Raw genomic sequence first — 16,567 nt, forward strand, 5'->3', positions numbered from 1 at the left:
TGATGAAGTCCATTGAATTAAAAATTAATTTCAAAACATGTTCAACCTTGCTTAAACGATCAAATCTTGTAATTTTAGTGGAGATTTAGTTTCAAAGTAACTGAAAAGGAAGTGATTTGAATTGCATAAATTTTACCGAACAGTTCAGCTGTTCAGATTTCGGTAAAAATTACCGAAGTCGGCGATAATTTCTAAGTGTGTGGGCTAACAGCACAGCCCAGTTAGCTATTTCACTCGCTAACTGGGCTGGCTTGTCGAACGTGAAAAAACACTGAAGGGAACTTCAATGGATTGTTTGATTGACGTTAAAAAATTTATTGCGCATTGAATTGGGTTCTTTAATTTTGAAAAATGTATCGGTTTTTATACATCATCTGAAAGAGCTTCGTCTTCTGAGCACAGCGTTTTTTTTCGAACCCACACACTTTCATCTTGATTTTTAAATCAAGATTGAAAGCAAAATAATAACTTCACTGTTTGACACTAAACTAACCAACTGACAGCTCGCTCCCATTTAAAGTGACACCGAGGGGCGCTAATAAGGTGATTTTTGCTAATGTAATCGTACTTATTAAAAATAGTTCCAGTGTACCAAAATTGATTGAATATTGTGTTTGGGTTCCACTTTTAATGCAGATTCCGAATATGCATTTACCTCAATACCCTTAAAGAACCCAATTTAAGCAGTGTAAAGTTTTTATTGTTATTTTCACAGCATTCAATTTCACGAGTTTAGATAGGCTTAACGCTTTCGCTAAAAAACGCTTTCAAGTCCTGATTTCAGTGTGAAATGAAAATAATTTCAAATTTATTTATATTAACTCTTAATATTCCATTCGAATGCCCCTCACCAATTTTGACAACGAAATGTCAAACTAAATGTGACGTCTATTTTTGACGAATAACTGCTTTTTAACTGGGTCCCTATTAACATAATTCCTAATTCCCCATTTATGAGGGGTCATAGAGTTCTCTCTGCATCGCTCTTAAGTAAATGTTGGACTAACATACCTTTCCTATCCCTACCAGTGGCAAGAACGTGGCCAGGACAATCCTTAACTGTTGGAGAGGGATATGTCTTTATCTGGGAGATAGTAATTATTTCCTTTTTACTATCTGTCCAGGGATAGATATCCGTCTTGCTCTTAATAGTTTTGAATTCGTACCACATACGATATTGTGCAACTTGATCGATGCTAATGCTAACAACTGCTTTTTAACTGGGCTATAGCCCAGTTAAAAAGAAGCCCAATTAAAGAACACTCAGTTAGCGAACATGTATTGTAGTATCTTTACATTTCTTCATGAAATGGTGATGATCGCCAGCGATTTTTCTTACGAATGTGTTCATCCGTGCTCCAGAGAATATATCAATCCACTACACTACCATCTGAGCTCCAATCTACTAAGAATGTAATTTCAGTAACTATCAGTAGTAACTGTTGGAATTCTTGAATACGGTTAAGAAGTAGAAAGGAAAATCAAGAAACCCAGACTGCCTTTAATGTTCCCTGACATCTAATCAATCCTTACGGTGGTCGTCCACAGTTGGCATGCTCGAGCTTGATCGTAGGTTAAAGCAAGACGGATTTCACGCCAACTCATCCAGTGGTTGGCAGCACCCTCTCAGAACCTTATGGAACTTTGTGGGTGTGGAGACTTAGCAATTTTAAGCAACTTTGCGTACTTATTTTTTTCAAAATTTATCTCGCCTAACATTTGATAAGGGTCAAAGTTTTTTGTCGATTTTTTTTTTCAAATCAATATAGCTTAAAAATGACAAGCCCTACAAAAAAGTGATGTATGGCGAACTTTTAGCAAATAATCTGAAATTTTATAAAAAAATCTAAATAAAATAAAAAATCGGTTTCTACACTCTAAAAAAATATATTTAAAAATTAAAAGTCATTTTCCCAAAAATGGTACCCCTCAGATTTGCTTGATATTTTTTCTCATGAAAGGCAATATAATTACCTAACTTTTCTTCATACATCGCAAAGTGGGCGCTTTTAAGGAAAAAAAGTTGTTCGAACAACAACTTTTTCATGTTAATTTTTTTTTAGCGTGTTTCACTCAAAGTCGAATAGTAATACGCGCACAACCTTATTAAAATTCGATTAAACTTTATGGGTATACTTTTCGATAATCTGGGCGAAATCTAGCCTAACATTTGAAAAGGGTACAGAGAAGTTATGTTAAAATTTCAGATTATTTGCTAAAAGTTCGCCATACATCACTATTTTGTAGGGCTTGTCATTTTTAAGCTATATCGATTTGAAAAAAAAATCGACAAAAAACTTTGACCCTTATCAAATGTTAGGCGAGATAAATTTTGAAAAAAATAAGTACTCAAAGTTGCTTAAAATTGCTAAGTCTCCACACCCACAAAGTTTCATAAGGTTCTGAGAGGGTGCTGCCAACTCCGAAGACGAAATTAACAATATGGTTCACTTCCAGAATTCCGATATGTTTCTGAAAAGACGCATAAATAATACCCTCTCGAGGTGATAGAGGTGACTAAAAAAATACGTTTAGTCAAATAAAAGGTGTTGCGAACAGTATTAGCTTTCTCATGCATGTTACACGCCTACCCTGACGTCATGACATTGTACTACGTTCAGACTATAGTTGATATTAATAACGTAATATAATGTGATATAATTTATAATATTTGGTTAAAGGCTCGTTGCTATTCGGGCTTTGATCAGAAATACAAAAAAAAAATCACTTTGCATCTCTGGTTTTAGTTTATCTTATTGCCCTCGCACCACTAATCTGAAGTCGCGAGTGAGCTAAGATGCAAACCCGAGCAGGAGAAAATAACTTATGAATACCTAATTCTGTTCCTTATACCGAAATAAAATTGTTTTTATACCTATGGTATTGTTTGTGTATTGTATTTGCTTAATTTGGTATTGAAATGATATTGTGTAATTTTTTTGTTTTGGTATTTTACCTCTTAAGTGCACCCCACACTACAGAAGTCTCGTCAATATTTTCATCAATATGTGCATGTTAATATTAACACCAAAATGTTCGGGGGGTCATCAATACAGAGTCGCTCCTCACTAACATTATTGTAACTGCTGGCATATTCCGAGTCAAATCACAACAACCTTGACAAAAGATGCCAAAAAACAGGCTCCATCTGCTGCTGTAGTCAAGCAGAAGGGGAAAATAAGTGAAAATATTGGAACAAAAAAAAAGTTAGATTTTTTTTATCTTCCATCATTATACTCATCAATATATTCGTCGTCTATGTTTGCATCAATATGATTGTCAATACTTTACTCACGGTGAAGTGATTCCCATTTGATTTACACAGCAATCACTTCACCGTGAAGTGACACCCGTAATAAGGGACAGAGTGTTGATGTTAATTTGAAAATGAGCTTACTGTGATGGTAGAATATAGAGATTGCTAAAGTATGATTGTGTCAGTGATTTGTTTTCATCGGGAAAATTTTCTGCGATGAAGTTTTTTTTTCCCGATGAAAACATTTTGCGTATACGTATACGTGACGTAGTGTGCGTACGATAAACGTCAGCAATCTCTATATTTGAATGCAGTCTAAATTCGTTGGTTGGGCCATCACCTCAGCCCTACGGACGAATTTGGTTCGTTAGTTGGGTCCACTGACAGAAGGCAAAATCACAGACAAACAGACATAACACTCACCGTCACATTCTTCGCAAATAAGGCTTTAGTTGGGAATGTGCTTGCATTTGTCATGGTGGCGCCACTGAAACGTTAAGCAATCCACTACATTTTGAGCTTATCAGTGATGCCAGTTCTTTTTCATGTCAATTAAGTATATGTTAGATCTTGATAATCATAAGGGGACCATTCACTACATTTAAGGGCCACCCATATTAGATCCGTTTGCGTTGCGTTGACGTAAATTTGACAGTTAGACAATAGATTAAGCTGTCACTTTGCCGCAACGCGTCCGATCCGGATCTAATGTGCGTGAGCCTTTAATGCGCTGTTCCAAACGAGGTCGGATTTTTTGTATACTGTCAAATCTAATTTGACACGAGATTTTGATATCCAGTCGCTTTTTAATTGAGTCATGCCCCAACCAGCGGAGGCACAACTAACGAGTACCCAACGAGCGAATCACCGCTGTATATCGATCTATAAAATAGGGTACCCGAGCAAGAACCGATAACTGACCAATAATATATGAATATTTTAATGAGGTATAATACCTTATTTTGGTGTGCTTGTGGCAAAAAAGTTTATCTTCCATTTAATTCCACTTATTTAATTTTGGTATCCAGGACAGAAACAATGTCGGTAAGTCCGCAGTACCCAGTTCGCCGGGCAAATGATAAGTTCACAAAAGTGTCTAGCCCCTTGTCTCCATATTAACTCTTCGAGCACCAAGCCAAAGTCTCATTTTCCTCTTTTTTTGAAACATCTTCGGTAATTTTCAACGGGTTTTGATGCATTTATCTTGTTGGAAAGAATATTAGTAGTTTTATTTTATGTTTTATAAGCTAACTTATGAATTCTGTTTCATAAGCCAATGATTTCCATAAAACATTACCTTTGCCGCAAATTAAGTGGTTCTAAAATTCTTACGTGCCGCAGTATACATATATAGTGTACCGTAAGTGGGGAGACAATGGGCCAAAAAACCAAACAAAATCGTCCCCTTCACTTACAACAAGGCATCGCAAATCATTTACATTCATTTCGGGCATTCATTTCATTCATTTGCCTCTAACTTTATTCATCAACAGAAATGATGTATGAAACTTTTGTAGATTTAAATATTATCTACCATTTTGTGAATAACTCAAATATGTATCTTCTTCTTCTTCGCAAATCAAGCTTATTGTTTATCGCATATTAGCTTATTACGTGTTATTAGTTGAGAGCTTTCGATGCCTGTACCATTTCTGCATTAGGGTCAACGTTCCTATAGTTGCGTTACGTTAGAAGCGTTAGGTTCCTATAGTTGTGTATGGAGACTCCGTACACAACTAAAGGAACCTAACGCTTCTAACGTACCACAGTTATAGGAGCGTTTCCACTTGTATAATTGTGGGGTAAGTACAATCATACTCTATTACCCAGAGAAGTCGAGATATTTTCCAACCCGAAAAAATCCTAGATCGAACCGGGAATCGAACCCAGCCACCTCCAGCATGGTCTTGCTTTGTAGCTGTGCCTTTGCCGACTGAGCTAAGGAAGGCCTCCAAATATGTAGGGAAAATGGCACTAATGTTGGCCTATGGATCTAAGATTAGGCTCATCGCTAAAACTGTGCTATTTATCAATTGTATTTAGATGGACGCGTCATTGGGATGGTACTAATTGATATTTTTGGTCGCTATTGAAAATTTAGTCGATTGCTGAATTTATGTATGGGCCCAAATTAGGGGCATTTAGTCCGACATTACATCCATTTCCCCTATCTTTTATGCATGATGAACCAGAGCCAACAGAACCCAAATTTTGCATCAGTCTAATGTAAATGTATGCTAGCTATTAGAAGTACTTTTGATTATGATCACAATGCACTTTTTAAAAACCTGTTTTTGCTGCTATTTATGAAACTTAACTTTACAGCACTATTTGGAAAAGCTGTTTTGCAGCTTTAGAAGTTTGTAGGGATGATATTATCGGTACTAATCTAATCTAATCAAACACCAACACGGCCAGCTTTTGAAAGCATCCTGGAAAATGATATATATATACCTACATCATTTTTCTTGTCTATTTGATATATGTTTCACATCGAAGATGCGTCACACATATCAAAACGGCCAGGCCTACTGTGCAGCATTTAAGGGGCAAGATGATGCAGAAAACATCGGGCCGGACGATGCTTGAGAATCCAATAAATGGATGAAACGTGGACATCTCGTACCGCACGTTCCGATTTTGGTAATTATATGATTTGTTGGTCGTTGGAAGCATCAAAGCTAAAAAGGTTAAGTGATGCTCCATTTTCTTCTGACAGTTGGGACATGAGCACTGACTGTTGTCCTAGCCTTTTATCAGATTTCACTCTTTGGAATTTATAGAGACAGATTACAGCGCCAAACGGTTTGTAAGGAGTGACGAGGCGTAGCCAGGTTTCGAGCTAGGGAGGGGCAGGGCATGAGTTTAGGGGGGGCAGTCGCCTCCTCCAACCCCCTCTGGCTACGCCTATGAACACCATTACTCGCTTTCTGAAAAGAGAAGAGGGAAAGGAAAAGGGAAAAGGATTATGTGAAATCTATGAACATAAACAATATTTTTGATTTGAAATATACAATATAGAAAACACACGCAATATAGAAATGCAGAACGGCGCGGTTATCACTACCCGAGTCTTGTCACTATTATCATAGAGGTAACTCTAAGACTAGTAGGTCCCGAAGACACGTGCTCAACTTTTTATCTCAGCTCTGGTACTATCTTCGGTCCCAAGCTACACAGCAAAAAATAAATTTTAATATTACATCCAAGAGGATGCACTTCAATCATGTCGAAAATCTCATGTAATTTTTATGGCCATAACAATAGACTAATGCAGTAAAAGCAGCGTAATGTCAGTTCATGCACTGTATTAATGATAATTTTGGCCTTTTTGGCAAGTAATATTACACCATATGTACGACACGATTGAAGTGAAGTGAAGATTAAAGATCTACTTTAATGTGATATTAAAATTAATTTTTTGCTGTGTAATCGATGCACTCCTCGAAACATAGGAAGGGAAGATCCACGAACCCCTCATTTTATCTGTCAAACTTTCATAACGAATCAAAACAAACATAGTGAAGTACTAGAATTTCTAATAAGAAAAGGATACGTTAATCGATTTGCTTGGGACCAATAGGCTAGTCAAGTACACGAAACGAAAATCAATTATTTTATTCATGTGTTTCACTTATACATTTTTGCCAAACATCAGCCTTATACATTCCATAAGACAAACCATATAGGTCCTATAAGAATGCATAAAAGGTATGTGTGACCGCTTATACATTTCATTTGACACATGATCTTCAAAAACTTTTTGCAAGGCGTCTGCTTATTAGTTGACTTATACATTTTATGAATAATCAGCAATAGAAATTTGCCAAAAGGTATAAGGAGATTTCTATCCGTGTAGTGATTTAAAATCGTTAGTTTCCACCGGTTGCTATTATCAAATCATAAAAAGTAACAAGGACTAAGGCTGTGTTCCATTTGGCGAATTTTCACTTAAATTTGACACTTCGAAACTAAATTATAATGTTCGAAAATCCCTCTGTTGTTGATCGGCCAATTTTCGAGAAGGTGTGTGTCAAAATTGATTCCTTGTCTGTCAGATATAAGTCTGCTGGAATAGCAGGTTAATTTGGAAATTTTCCATCTGTCAAGTTTAAGTGAAAATTCGCCAAATGGAACACAGCCTAAGGCTGTGTTCCATTTGGTGAATTTTCACTTAAATTTGACAGACGGAAAATTTTCAAATAAACCTGCTATCCCAGCAGACTTATTTCTGACAGACAAGGAATCAACTTTGACAGACGCTTTCTCGAAAATCGGCCGATCAACAACAGAGGGATTTTCGAACATCTTAATTTATTTTCGAAGTGTCAAATTTAAGTAAAAAATTTCCAAATGGAACACAGCCTAAAATGGGATCCTTTGATTACTGGAAAGTCCTGATTCCCTAGTTTGAAGTTGTCACGACTAGGGTTCGGTGGTAGATCTTATACCAGTAACGCACCACAAAAAGGTGATCTCCCAACATTACTGGTTTGAAAAGATAAAAATTTACAAAATAGAACGATCTCACCAAGTTTAGCCAATTAAACCTGAAGGCTGCCTGACATGTGTTGACGTAGAAGTCCAAATTGTAGACGAAGCTTGACGAAAATCAACATGAACTAGTAGGGTTTATGGTAGTTGCGCGGAATGTCTTCCTTCGATTTGAGATAAACAAATGTTCGGATGTATGTAGTCGATTTTTGATGTGCATTGGTAAGCCTTTTCGTGGTCAATAGTCAGGTTCAACGCTGCGACTCAACGAATGATGGGACGCCTCGTGGAGGTTCTACTTGGCTTCGGAACAGCTTCTCAGCGGCAAATAATAGGGACCTCGAATGAGGAACTAGAAATTGTCTCCTGGGCCTGGTTATGGCCAGCTCAGCAACCGATTATATTAAAAAAAAACTCCACGGAAAAAAAACAAACGTCAGGTTCGAAAACACACGCACAGCCTACTCCGTAGGGATTATGTTATAGGAACAGTTGAAAACTGGAATAACCTCCTACACTGAAACAAATCGACATGTACCGTTTATTGGATCCATCTTATAACATAGCAATGTCAGCAGATTTATTCATTCTATGTGATGATTGATAGATTCCATTGGATTATCACTTAAAAACTATGACTGCGATATGGAATGATTTCTATCGTAATTTCATATACTTAGTACTTGATAATACTTTGCTTCGAACGTGGTTAGCGATAGGTAATAAGTATATGAATATTGTCTGATATATTTCATGGTGAAAAACTGTTGATATGTCATGGGTGGGAACAGACATCTAGAAACTAATGGAAAATCATATAAGTTTGCACTATGAGAAAATCCAGTAAAATATACCTGTTTTCATGATGAATATTGCTCACTAAAATGTATATAGTGTTGGAAGTAGTTCGTTGTATAGCGCATCATTGTGCAATTACAGCACACTCCTTTCGACACTATTTTTAACGCACGAGAACTTCTTATCGGTTTTCAGTCGAACAGGCAATAACTGAACATCGATATTATCTGTGGCAAGGTAAAATCTCGCACAGTTCAATCTACATTGATCCATTCTCTTCATCGACTTTCTCTTTTTATGGCCATGTGAAGATTATAAATACTATAGATTACATAGATAAGCGGAGGCAAAGTAAAATGTAGCCAAACAAACTGTCAGTTAGTGCAGAGTCGATGTTATAATAAGAGTCCCGCCAAGAGAAAATATTGCACACTAGCAGCACTGTTTGTGATTTATTTTTCGTCAGAGTAAACGGCAACCAGAGTTTTTGCGTTACCATCGGATGACTTTCATTCAGAAGTGAAAAATTTCATGTCGATTACGGAGCTTCTGGAAGACAAAAATAATTATAGAACCTGAAAAATGTTCAAACAAGTGCTTGGTATAACTTATAAATATCACAATGTACTAAATAAAACGAAGAAACAATAACAATAATGTGTATTTACTTTGCTTGTTTGGTACCCCGCTTGACAGTTAGATTGGTACTTCTGTCTTTAATCTTGGCGGGACTCTTATTATAACATTGACTCTGAGTTAGTGTTGCCAAACGAGCATGATGTCATCATGATGTTTTTTTGCGGGCGAAGTATTGTAATATTATGGGCACCGAACGCTTTCCACACTCCACATTCCGGTTTATTTCGCGGAAAACGGAACAAGGAAATATTACGCAAACCACTTCTCGATTCGTTGGTACAAAGATTTGTTTTGCACTTAATTTTGAGCTTTTGCGCACGAAACAAAACAAAACTGCCAAACGAAGAGCTCTATAGGGTGTCCCAGAATGTCGAAGCACGATTTAAAAAAAAAACAATAACGTAATTCTGTTTACAGCAAATTCGATTTTTATTTGCAATTCATGTTCTTTATAGTATTCTCTTACAGTTTAACGTAGATAATCCGAGATCCAATCAGTCGTAAGCCAAGGAGCGGATTTTTGATCTCACGCTACTCATTTGCACAGATGCCTTTCCAACAATTTTGGATACTTTTTCCCAGTCTTTCGCAAAGTTTGTAACGTTGTGTGTTAAGAAATTATATATGGAGTTTCTGTGAGTATTAGACCTTCCTTGATACCTAGACCAGTTTCAAGATTGTGTAAGATCTTCTCCCCCTCAAATCTTAGTAACATTTCAATATATTAAAAAATAAACAGATGTATATGGAGTGTTTGCAACTCGTTTACATAAATTAATAAATATTCATAACATAAATATTCATGAGTTTTGCCTTAAGAATGCTTAAAAATCAAATCGTGTTTTTATCATGTTGAAACCCCCTCTTCATCTTCTATTTACATATAATACTAACAACGTTAAAATTATTAAGTTGAAAGAAATACTTTATGTGCCAACATTGCCAACATGAGACTTAGGGCGAAATTTATAAGCGGGAGAAAGTTATGAAAAGGACAGAATTGGGAGCTATCAAGTTAGAGCACGGCAGTATGAAAATTTGAATGGAAGTTGAAATTGAGCGAGGGCCATTGACATTATTACAAAAAATGCAAAAAGTCGCAATTTCCTGCAGCAAGCAGCATCGGCTTGTGAATGATTTTTCATTAGTACTAGTGGCAACCTACGTTTTTTGCGTGAGCTGTGAGAGATATCATTTTACCTGTGCACCAACTTTCAAAACCAGATTTGATGCCATATTCATACTTCAATCGGTTAAAAAATACACTTAATCTTCTAGTTTACTCGATATCCATCCATTGCAAGCAATATTTTGATAATTGTTTATCTTTTGAGAGTTGGTGCACAGGTAAATTGAGGTTAAGGAAACGCCACTGATTTCAGTATTATATGCTTCGCAAATCCCCCACCACAGCGCTCGGATCACTTTGACGTTTCTATACATTCTATCGAACTTATATGCATCATTGTTTGAGATTTGGCAAGCAAGCTTTTTCCGCGAATGGCTCGCGAGATGTCGTTAGCAGTGTTCGGATAATCATTCTCAAATTTCATTCATTGAGCCTCCCTGAGAGAATAAACTCGCGTACGAATTTGGCAAACAAATCCCACGCTTGTTATTCTCATGCATATTCACGCACTCACCAACAAATCATTCCAACTTAAATTTAAAAAAAAAAGCCACACAAACGTCAATTAATAGCATTAATAGCACAATTTTGGTTTTATGAAGGTTCTGTAGACCATGATTTAGTCTTATAGAATGCTATAAAACTGGAAATTTTACTTGGGATGCTTATGCCTTTGTGTTAATTTTCCATCCACTGATGCAAAAACAACAGTAATAACAATGATTAACGCCAAAATATAAAGCAATAAATTTTTGAACCTGAAAACTCATCGGTGATTTTTGTGCAGTTGGATCACTGACAAACCGACATGAATGACCCTAGCAAAAATAACAAAATTTCTGACCAAAGCACACTATTGTCATTAGGCTCCGTGCTCGCGGGAAATATTTAGCTAAGCCATGAACCAGCATGCAAAAGTTATGAATTGGTCCGTGTCTGATCTATTCTGGACAAATTATTTTTTATCTAGATTAAAAAATCCTATGGTTTTGACAGTTTGAATCACTGAACATTTAAGATTTTTAGCGATAGGCCCAATATTAGATCCATAGGCCAACATTAGAGCCATTTGCCCTACATCAAATATTGTTTTCCCAAAAACATTAATCCTAATCCGTTTTCTCTTTTAATTCAGAATCAAAATGGACCAAACAACAACATGCCTGGTGGTATGGGCGGTGGAAATCCAAATCTCGCCAGTTTGAACTCCTTGAACAAGCAAAGCTATCTAAACCAAGCACCTCCATCGGGCCCTGGCCCATTCAACCAAGGAGGTCCGAATAGCGGAGTCGGTGGAGGCGCAGGAGGCGTACTGGGTGGTGGTGGCGGAGGTGGCGTTGGTGGCGGCGTCGGCGGTGCTGGTCAAAATTCGTCTGCCCAACCATCCACTCAACAGTTGCGTATGTTGGTTCAGCAAATTCAAATGGCTGTTCAAGCCGGGTATTTGAATCATCAAATCCTCAATCAACCGCTGGCACCGCAGACACTGTTCTTGTTGAATCAGTTGCTGAATAATATCAAGGTGAGTTGTTCTTTCTAGAGACACTGAGGGCACTAGGTGGTTTAATTTGTAATATCTATTGTAGCAACTTCAAGTCACGCAGAATAACCTACAGCGTGGTGGTGGAGCTGGTAACAATCAGATGTCGATGATTCCTAAAATAAAGCAACAGATCACCGGATTGCAGAATCAAATTGCCACCCAACAAGCCATCTACGTTAAGCAGCAGCAACAACAACAGCATTCTGGAAATGCCTCTAACATCGGCCACCTGGGAGGTAACTTCCACCGTGAACCGAATGACTTACAAACTCTTCAGAATAGTTTGTCGGAAATGGGGTTGGGCAAGGAACACAACGGTCCCTACCATCATGGTCCCGGAGGCGGTGGAGGTGGCAGTGGTAGTGGTTCAACTAGTCAACAATCTCGCTTGAATCAGTGGAAGTTGCCGGCCATGGATAAAGATGGTGGACACGATTTGACCGATTTCTCTCGTGCTCCCGGAACAACGGCAAAATCTACGCTATCCACCACCGGATCCAGTATCAGTGGCTTGAGTGGACTACAAGGTGATAAGTAAGTTGCAAATGATCGTAATTCGTAAGGAATACATTTAAAAAACCACACGTTTCTTCTACAGCACATGGTCCACTGGTCGCGGAGGTATTGGAGATGGATGGCCGGATTCCTCTGCTGACACTGCCAGCAAAGAATGGCCATCCAATCAGGATTCTTTCACTGACTTGGTTCCTGAGTTTGAGCCAGGAAAACCATGGAAGGTTTGTTTGAGATGAATATAATTTACCAAAAACTTATCTAACGCTCTGACCTTTATCCTTAGGGCACTCAAATGAAAATCGAGGATGATCCAACCATCACACCGGGAAGCATTGCCCGCAGTCCGATTACATCGATCTCAATTGGTTCGGCAAAGGATTCGGACTTGTTTGCTAACAGCAGCAAACCATCCCCTACTGATTCCATCAGTTTCTCTTCATCGACCTGGAGCTTCAATCCGACCAACAACAATTTCTCCAGCTCCATTTCGAAGTTGGGTGGTAACAAGAATGCATGGTCTGATGCCAGTGCTCCCGATTTATGGGGTACTGGTTTGAACAGTGGTGGAACAGGAGGTGGCAAAACTCCACGTGGTCCACCGCCTGGTTTGTCTGCTGGAAAGAATCCGGGTGGTTTCGGATCCAATGGTTGGAATCAACGACCCGGGCAAGGCGGAAGCAACTGGCCATCTGGTGGTGGTAATGCCGGTGGTCCTGCCTGGTATTCAACATGGGTTTTGTTGAAGAATTTGACGGCACAGGTGAGATTTGAAAGATAAGATTTTACGAACATCATGAAACTCAATGGTTCCATATTTGTATTATAGATTGATGGGTCAACTCTTCGCACTTTGTGCATGCAGCATGGGCCATTACAAAACTTCCATCTCTATTTGAACCACGGCATTGCACTGTGCAAGTATCTATCGCGTGAAGAAGCGAACAAAGCTCAACAGGCACTGAACAACTGTGTGCTGGGCAATACAACCATCTGTGCTGAATCTCCTACGGATAGCGAAGTGCAAACTATCCTCCAGCACCTGGGTGTTCCGGGAGGTAACAACAACATGAATAACACCATCAACAACAACAACAACATGAACAACAATATGGGCTCAACTGGAGGTGGTGTCGGTAATAACAACAATGCACAACCATGGCGCACAGGTGGTTCTCAACAGTCGAATGTTCGTTCAACAGGTATGATTAATATTTATGATATCTTACAACCTACCTTTTAACATGTGAACCGTTCCACAATCGTGCATATTCTGGTTTTCGAAAGAAGACACGTGTGTCGCATTCGATCTAATACGTCGGAAGCAATCAAAACTGAGAATGTTAAGCGACTTCTATTCCTATATCCGACAATCCTGTAAGTATTGCAAGTGCAGTTCAGTGGTGATGCCTACCCTTCCTTCCGGTTTAAACGCTTCTGTAGCGAGCGTTTCCTGCTCTCAACTTAGTGTTATAGATGCACTTCTACAGTTATTAATCGAGAGCTTTCTATGCCAACCAATGCATGAATTGGTATATTGCGTGGCAAACACAATCATATGCTATGTCCAGGGCAGACGAGAAAATTTTCAACCCGAAGGATTACCTCTCGACTGGGCCGGGAATCGAATCCGCCGCCTCTGGCTTGGTAATACCGTGCTTTTACTGACTTGGCTATCTGCGGTGATACCTAGCTTTCTTCTTCTTCTAGGCTTTTAAGCTTCTGTAGCGAGCGTATTACCGGCTCTCAACCTAGTGTTCTAGATGCACTTTCACAGTTATTGATTGAGAGCTCACTACGACAACCAATGCATGAATTTGTATATTGTGTGGCAAGCACAATGATACTCCGTGTCATTACTGTCTAGGCTATCGGAAGCCCTACTTGCCGACTGCTATAGTCAAAAACATAACAATCGTAATAGCAACGAACGGTTGCTTACACTGGTTGATAACTAAAATAGCAACGGCTAAAGTTGCCAACTTAGCAGCCTAAATAGCAAAGCATCGGTGCGGGAGGCCTTAGTTTTTTTTTTGCCGAAATCGGGGCGACTAGCTCAGCAATTTATTTTGCTATATATCAGTGAAAAACCTGTAGAGATTCAGCTAACAAACGGGATTTTGATAAACGAGATAGGGTTTTTGATCTAATTTCCGTCCTACTAAGCACAACACGCGTTTTACCTCTTTTTTTTAACGGGTTTGAACAACAAATGGAATATTTCTGTCAAAGATGACTTCTAAATTTATTCACCTTTCCATACCTACCGTTGGATTTTAAAAACAGTCACAAATTGTTGAGATATTGTTTAAAATCTTAACTGCTAAATTCGTCCTACGAGTTTCAGTTCCGTCCAAACGCATTGAAACGCCATTAGATTTTCTTCGTCCTACGAAGAGAACAATGAGCGTAAATAATATGCATACAATGCGCTCTAATATGATTTATGTTGTAGCCAATGAACTAACGCATCGGAACAAACCTATTATTGATTTGTGCACGGTGAAATCATTGATATTATTGATCTTTTCTGATCGATGAAACGGAAATGAGCCATTACGACGAAGTAGCGCTCTACCATATCAGCTAACAAACAGAAATTTTGCTGAGATCTCAGTAAAAAAAAATGTCGAGCTGGTCGGGGTGCCAATCTCGGCAAAAAAATCTAAGTGTGCGCCACATTCACCTCCATCGTGAGCTACTAACTTTTTTTTTAATATTTAATAACTGCTAGCAACGAGCCCTTATCCGGTTAAGCATAGTTTATTAGTTTAGAACGCGTCATTGGGACAGTACTAATGGATATTTTTGGTCGGTATTGAAAATGTAGTCGATTGCTGAATTTATGTATGGGCCCAAAATAGGAGCATTTAGGCCGACATTACATCCATTTCCCCTATATGAGTAATGAGTGTTGAATGAGAGAAAGCAAGCAATGCGTTGCCTCGCCATAAGCTTCGGAATGATTTTGTTTGCCTTGTCATAGTCATTAACTATGGGGTAAAAAACATGTACCGTATGCGTGATAATGTTTGCACCATTGAGCAATGTCAAAATAAAAAAAAATAAAAAAAAAATCATTTTTGAGATGTTTCTTAGAGTCTTAAACTATGTTAATCATTGATCGAGTTTCCACTTACTGCAATTACGGCCTCCACACGCTTCCGGAATGCACGGCAGGTTCTAATAATGTAGTCTGGATCCATTTCCCTCCAGGTACGGGTCAATGTTTGTCTGAGGCTTGCTATACTTGGGTGGCGTTTAGAACAGACCTTGGCCTTCATGACGCGCCACATTGAGTATATCCTTCGCCCAGAACGGAACCACTTGTGAGTGCGGTTCGAGGTGTGGCACGGAGCCCCATCTTGTTGAAATACAACATTTCGCTTCGGACCGTACTGTTATTTTTTTTTTTTTTTCCTTTGGTTTGTTTTTTCCGTCGATCTTGTTTTCCGTGCTGAGCACCAATGCTACCGACGTGCCAGGAAGGCAGCTCCCACACCTGGACCCTACCTATCGACCCATCAACTCATGAACCGGGAACCAACGGCTTTACTTCCCATCCGAAGGAAGGCGTGATCAGAGATGTTATGCCTCAGAACATCCCGGCGGCGCCGACTGGGATTGAACCCAGGCCTGCTGGGGTGAGAGGTATTCACGCTTACCACTACACCACCGGCGCCGTTGGTACTGTTATTTGATCCACGGAAGAATATACTTACTTAAAATCCCGATGTAGACCTCCGTGTTGACCTTGTCGCCTTCTGGAATGAACACCAGGTCCATTTTTTTACCATCGGAAGCCACCAATCCAAACACCATAACGCTGGCAGGATGTTCTGGAATTTGTTACAGGATTGACGGTAAACATACTCTCGTCGGTGAACAGGATTACCGGATTTTTTCGCTTAAGGAAGTTCAAGATTTTCTTGCATCGTTGTGAGTTTTTTTCCGTGCCCTTGACTTCGCCCTGCAATCTTCCTTTACGATCTTCCGTGCCGTAAAGTCACTGATCCCGTGTTCCTTTTCCATTTTCCTTATTGAACGCACTGGATTCACCCGAATCTTCCTTTTGATAGCAGCGATAACCCTCGGAACCCGAGCTGACCTCGGACGACCTGTGGCCACCTTCGCGGATAGTTGTCCTTTCTTTTCTCGGTCTAAAAGCCTTTTAACGGTCCACCGGGACACTCCC

General features: G+C 39.0%; 2 protein-coding genes across 2 annotated transcripts in view; both read left to right on the forward strand.

The window, feature by feature from the left end:
• Nucleotides 1–16,567, forward strand: part of Mlc-c (Myosin light chain cytoplasmic) — a 379,873-nt gene that overhangs the window by 95,954 nt on the left and 267,352 nt on the right. The gene's annotated exons all lie outside the window — the stretch shown is intronic.
• Nucleotides 1–16,567, forward strand: part of LOC135703852 (protein Gawky-like) — a 46,437-nt gene that overhangs the window by 22,860 nt on the left and 7,010 nt on the right. Inside the window, exons 6-10 of the mRNA XM_065225194.1 lie at nucleotides 11,452–11,838; nucleotides 11,903–12,393; nucleotides 12,458–12,596; nucleotides 12,659–13,135; nucleotides 13,202–13,574. Coding sequence (XP_065081266.1) covers nucleotides 11,452–11,838; nucleotides 11,903–12,393; nucleotides 12,458–12,596; nucleotides 12,659–13,135; nucleotides 13,202–13,574 — 1,867 coding nt within the window. The remainder of the gene's footprint in view (nucleotides 1–11,451; nucleotides 11,839–11,902; nucleotides 12,394–12,457; nucleotides 12,597–12,658; nucleotides 13,136–13,201; nucleotides 13,575–16,567) is intronic.

The sequence above is a fragment of the Ochlerotatus camptorhynchus genome, unplaced genomic scaffold, assembly GCF_037179485.1.
Source record: "Ochlerotatus camptorhynchus isolate MF236.1 unplaced genomic scaffold, CSIRO-AGI_Acam_v1.1 ptg000222l, whole genome shotgun sequence".
In the NCBI taxonomy this organism is placed as follows: domain Eukaryota; kingdom Metazoa; phylum Arthropoda; class Insecta; order Diptera; family Culicidae; genus Ochlerotatus; species Ochlerotatus camptorhynchus.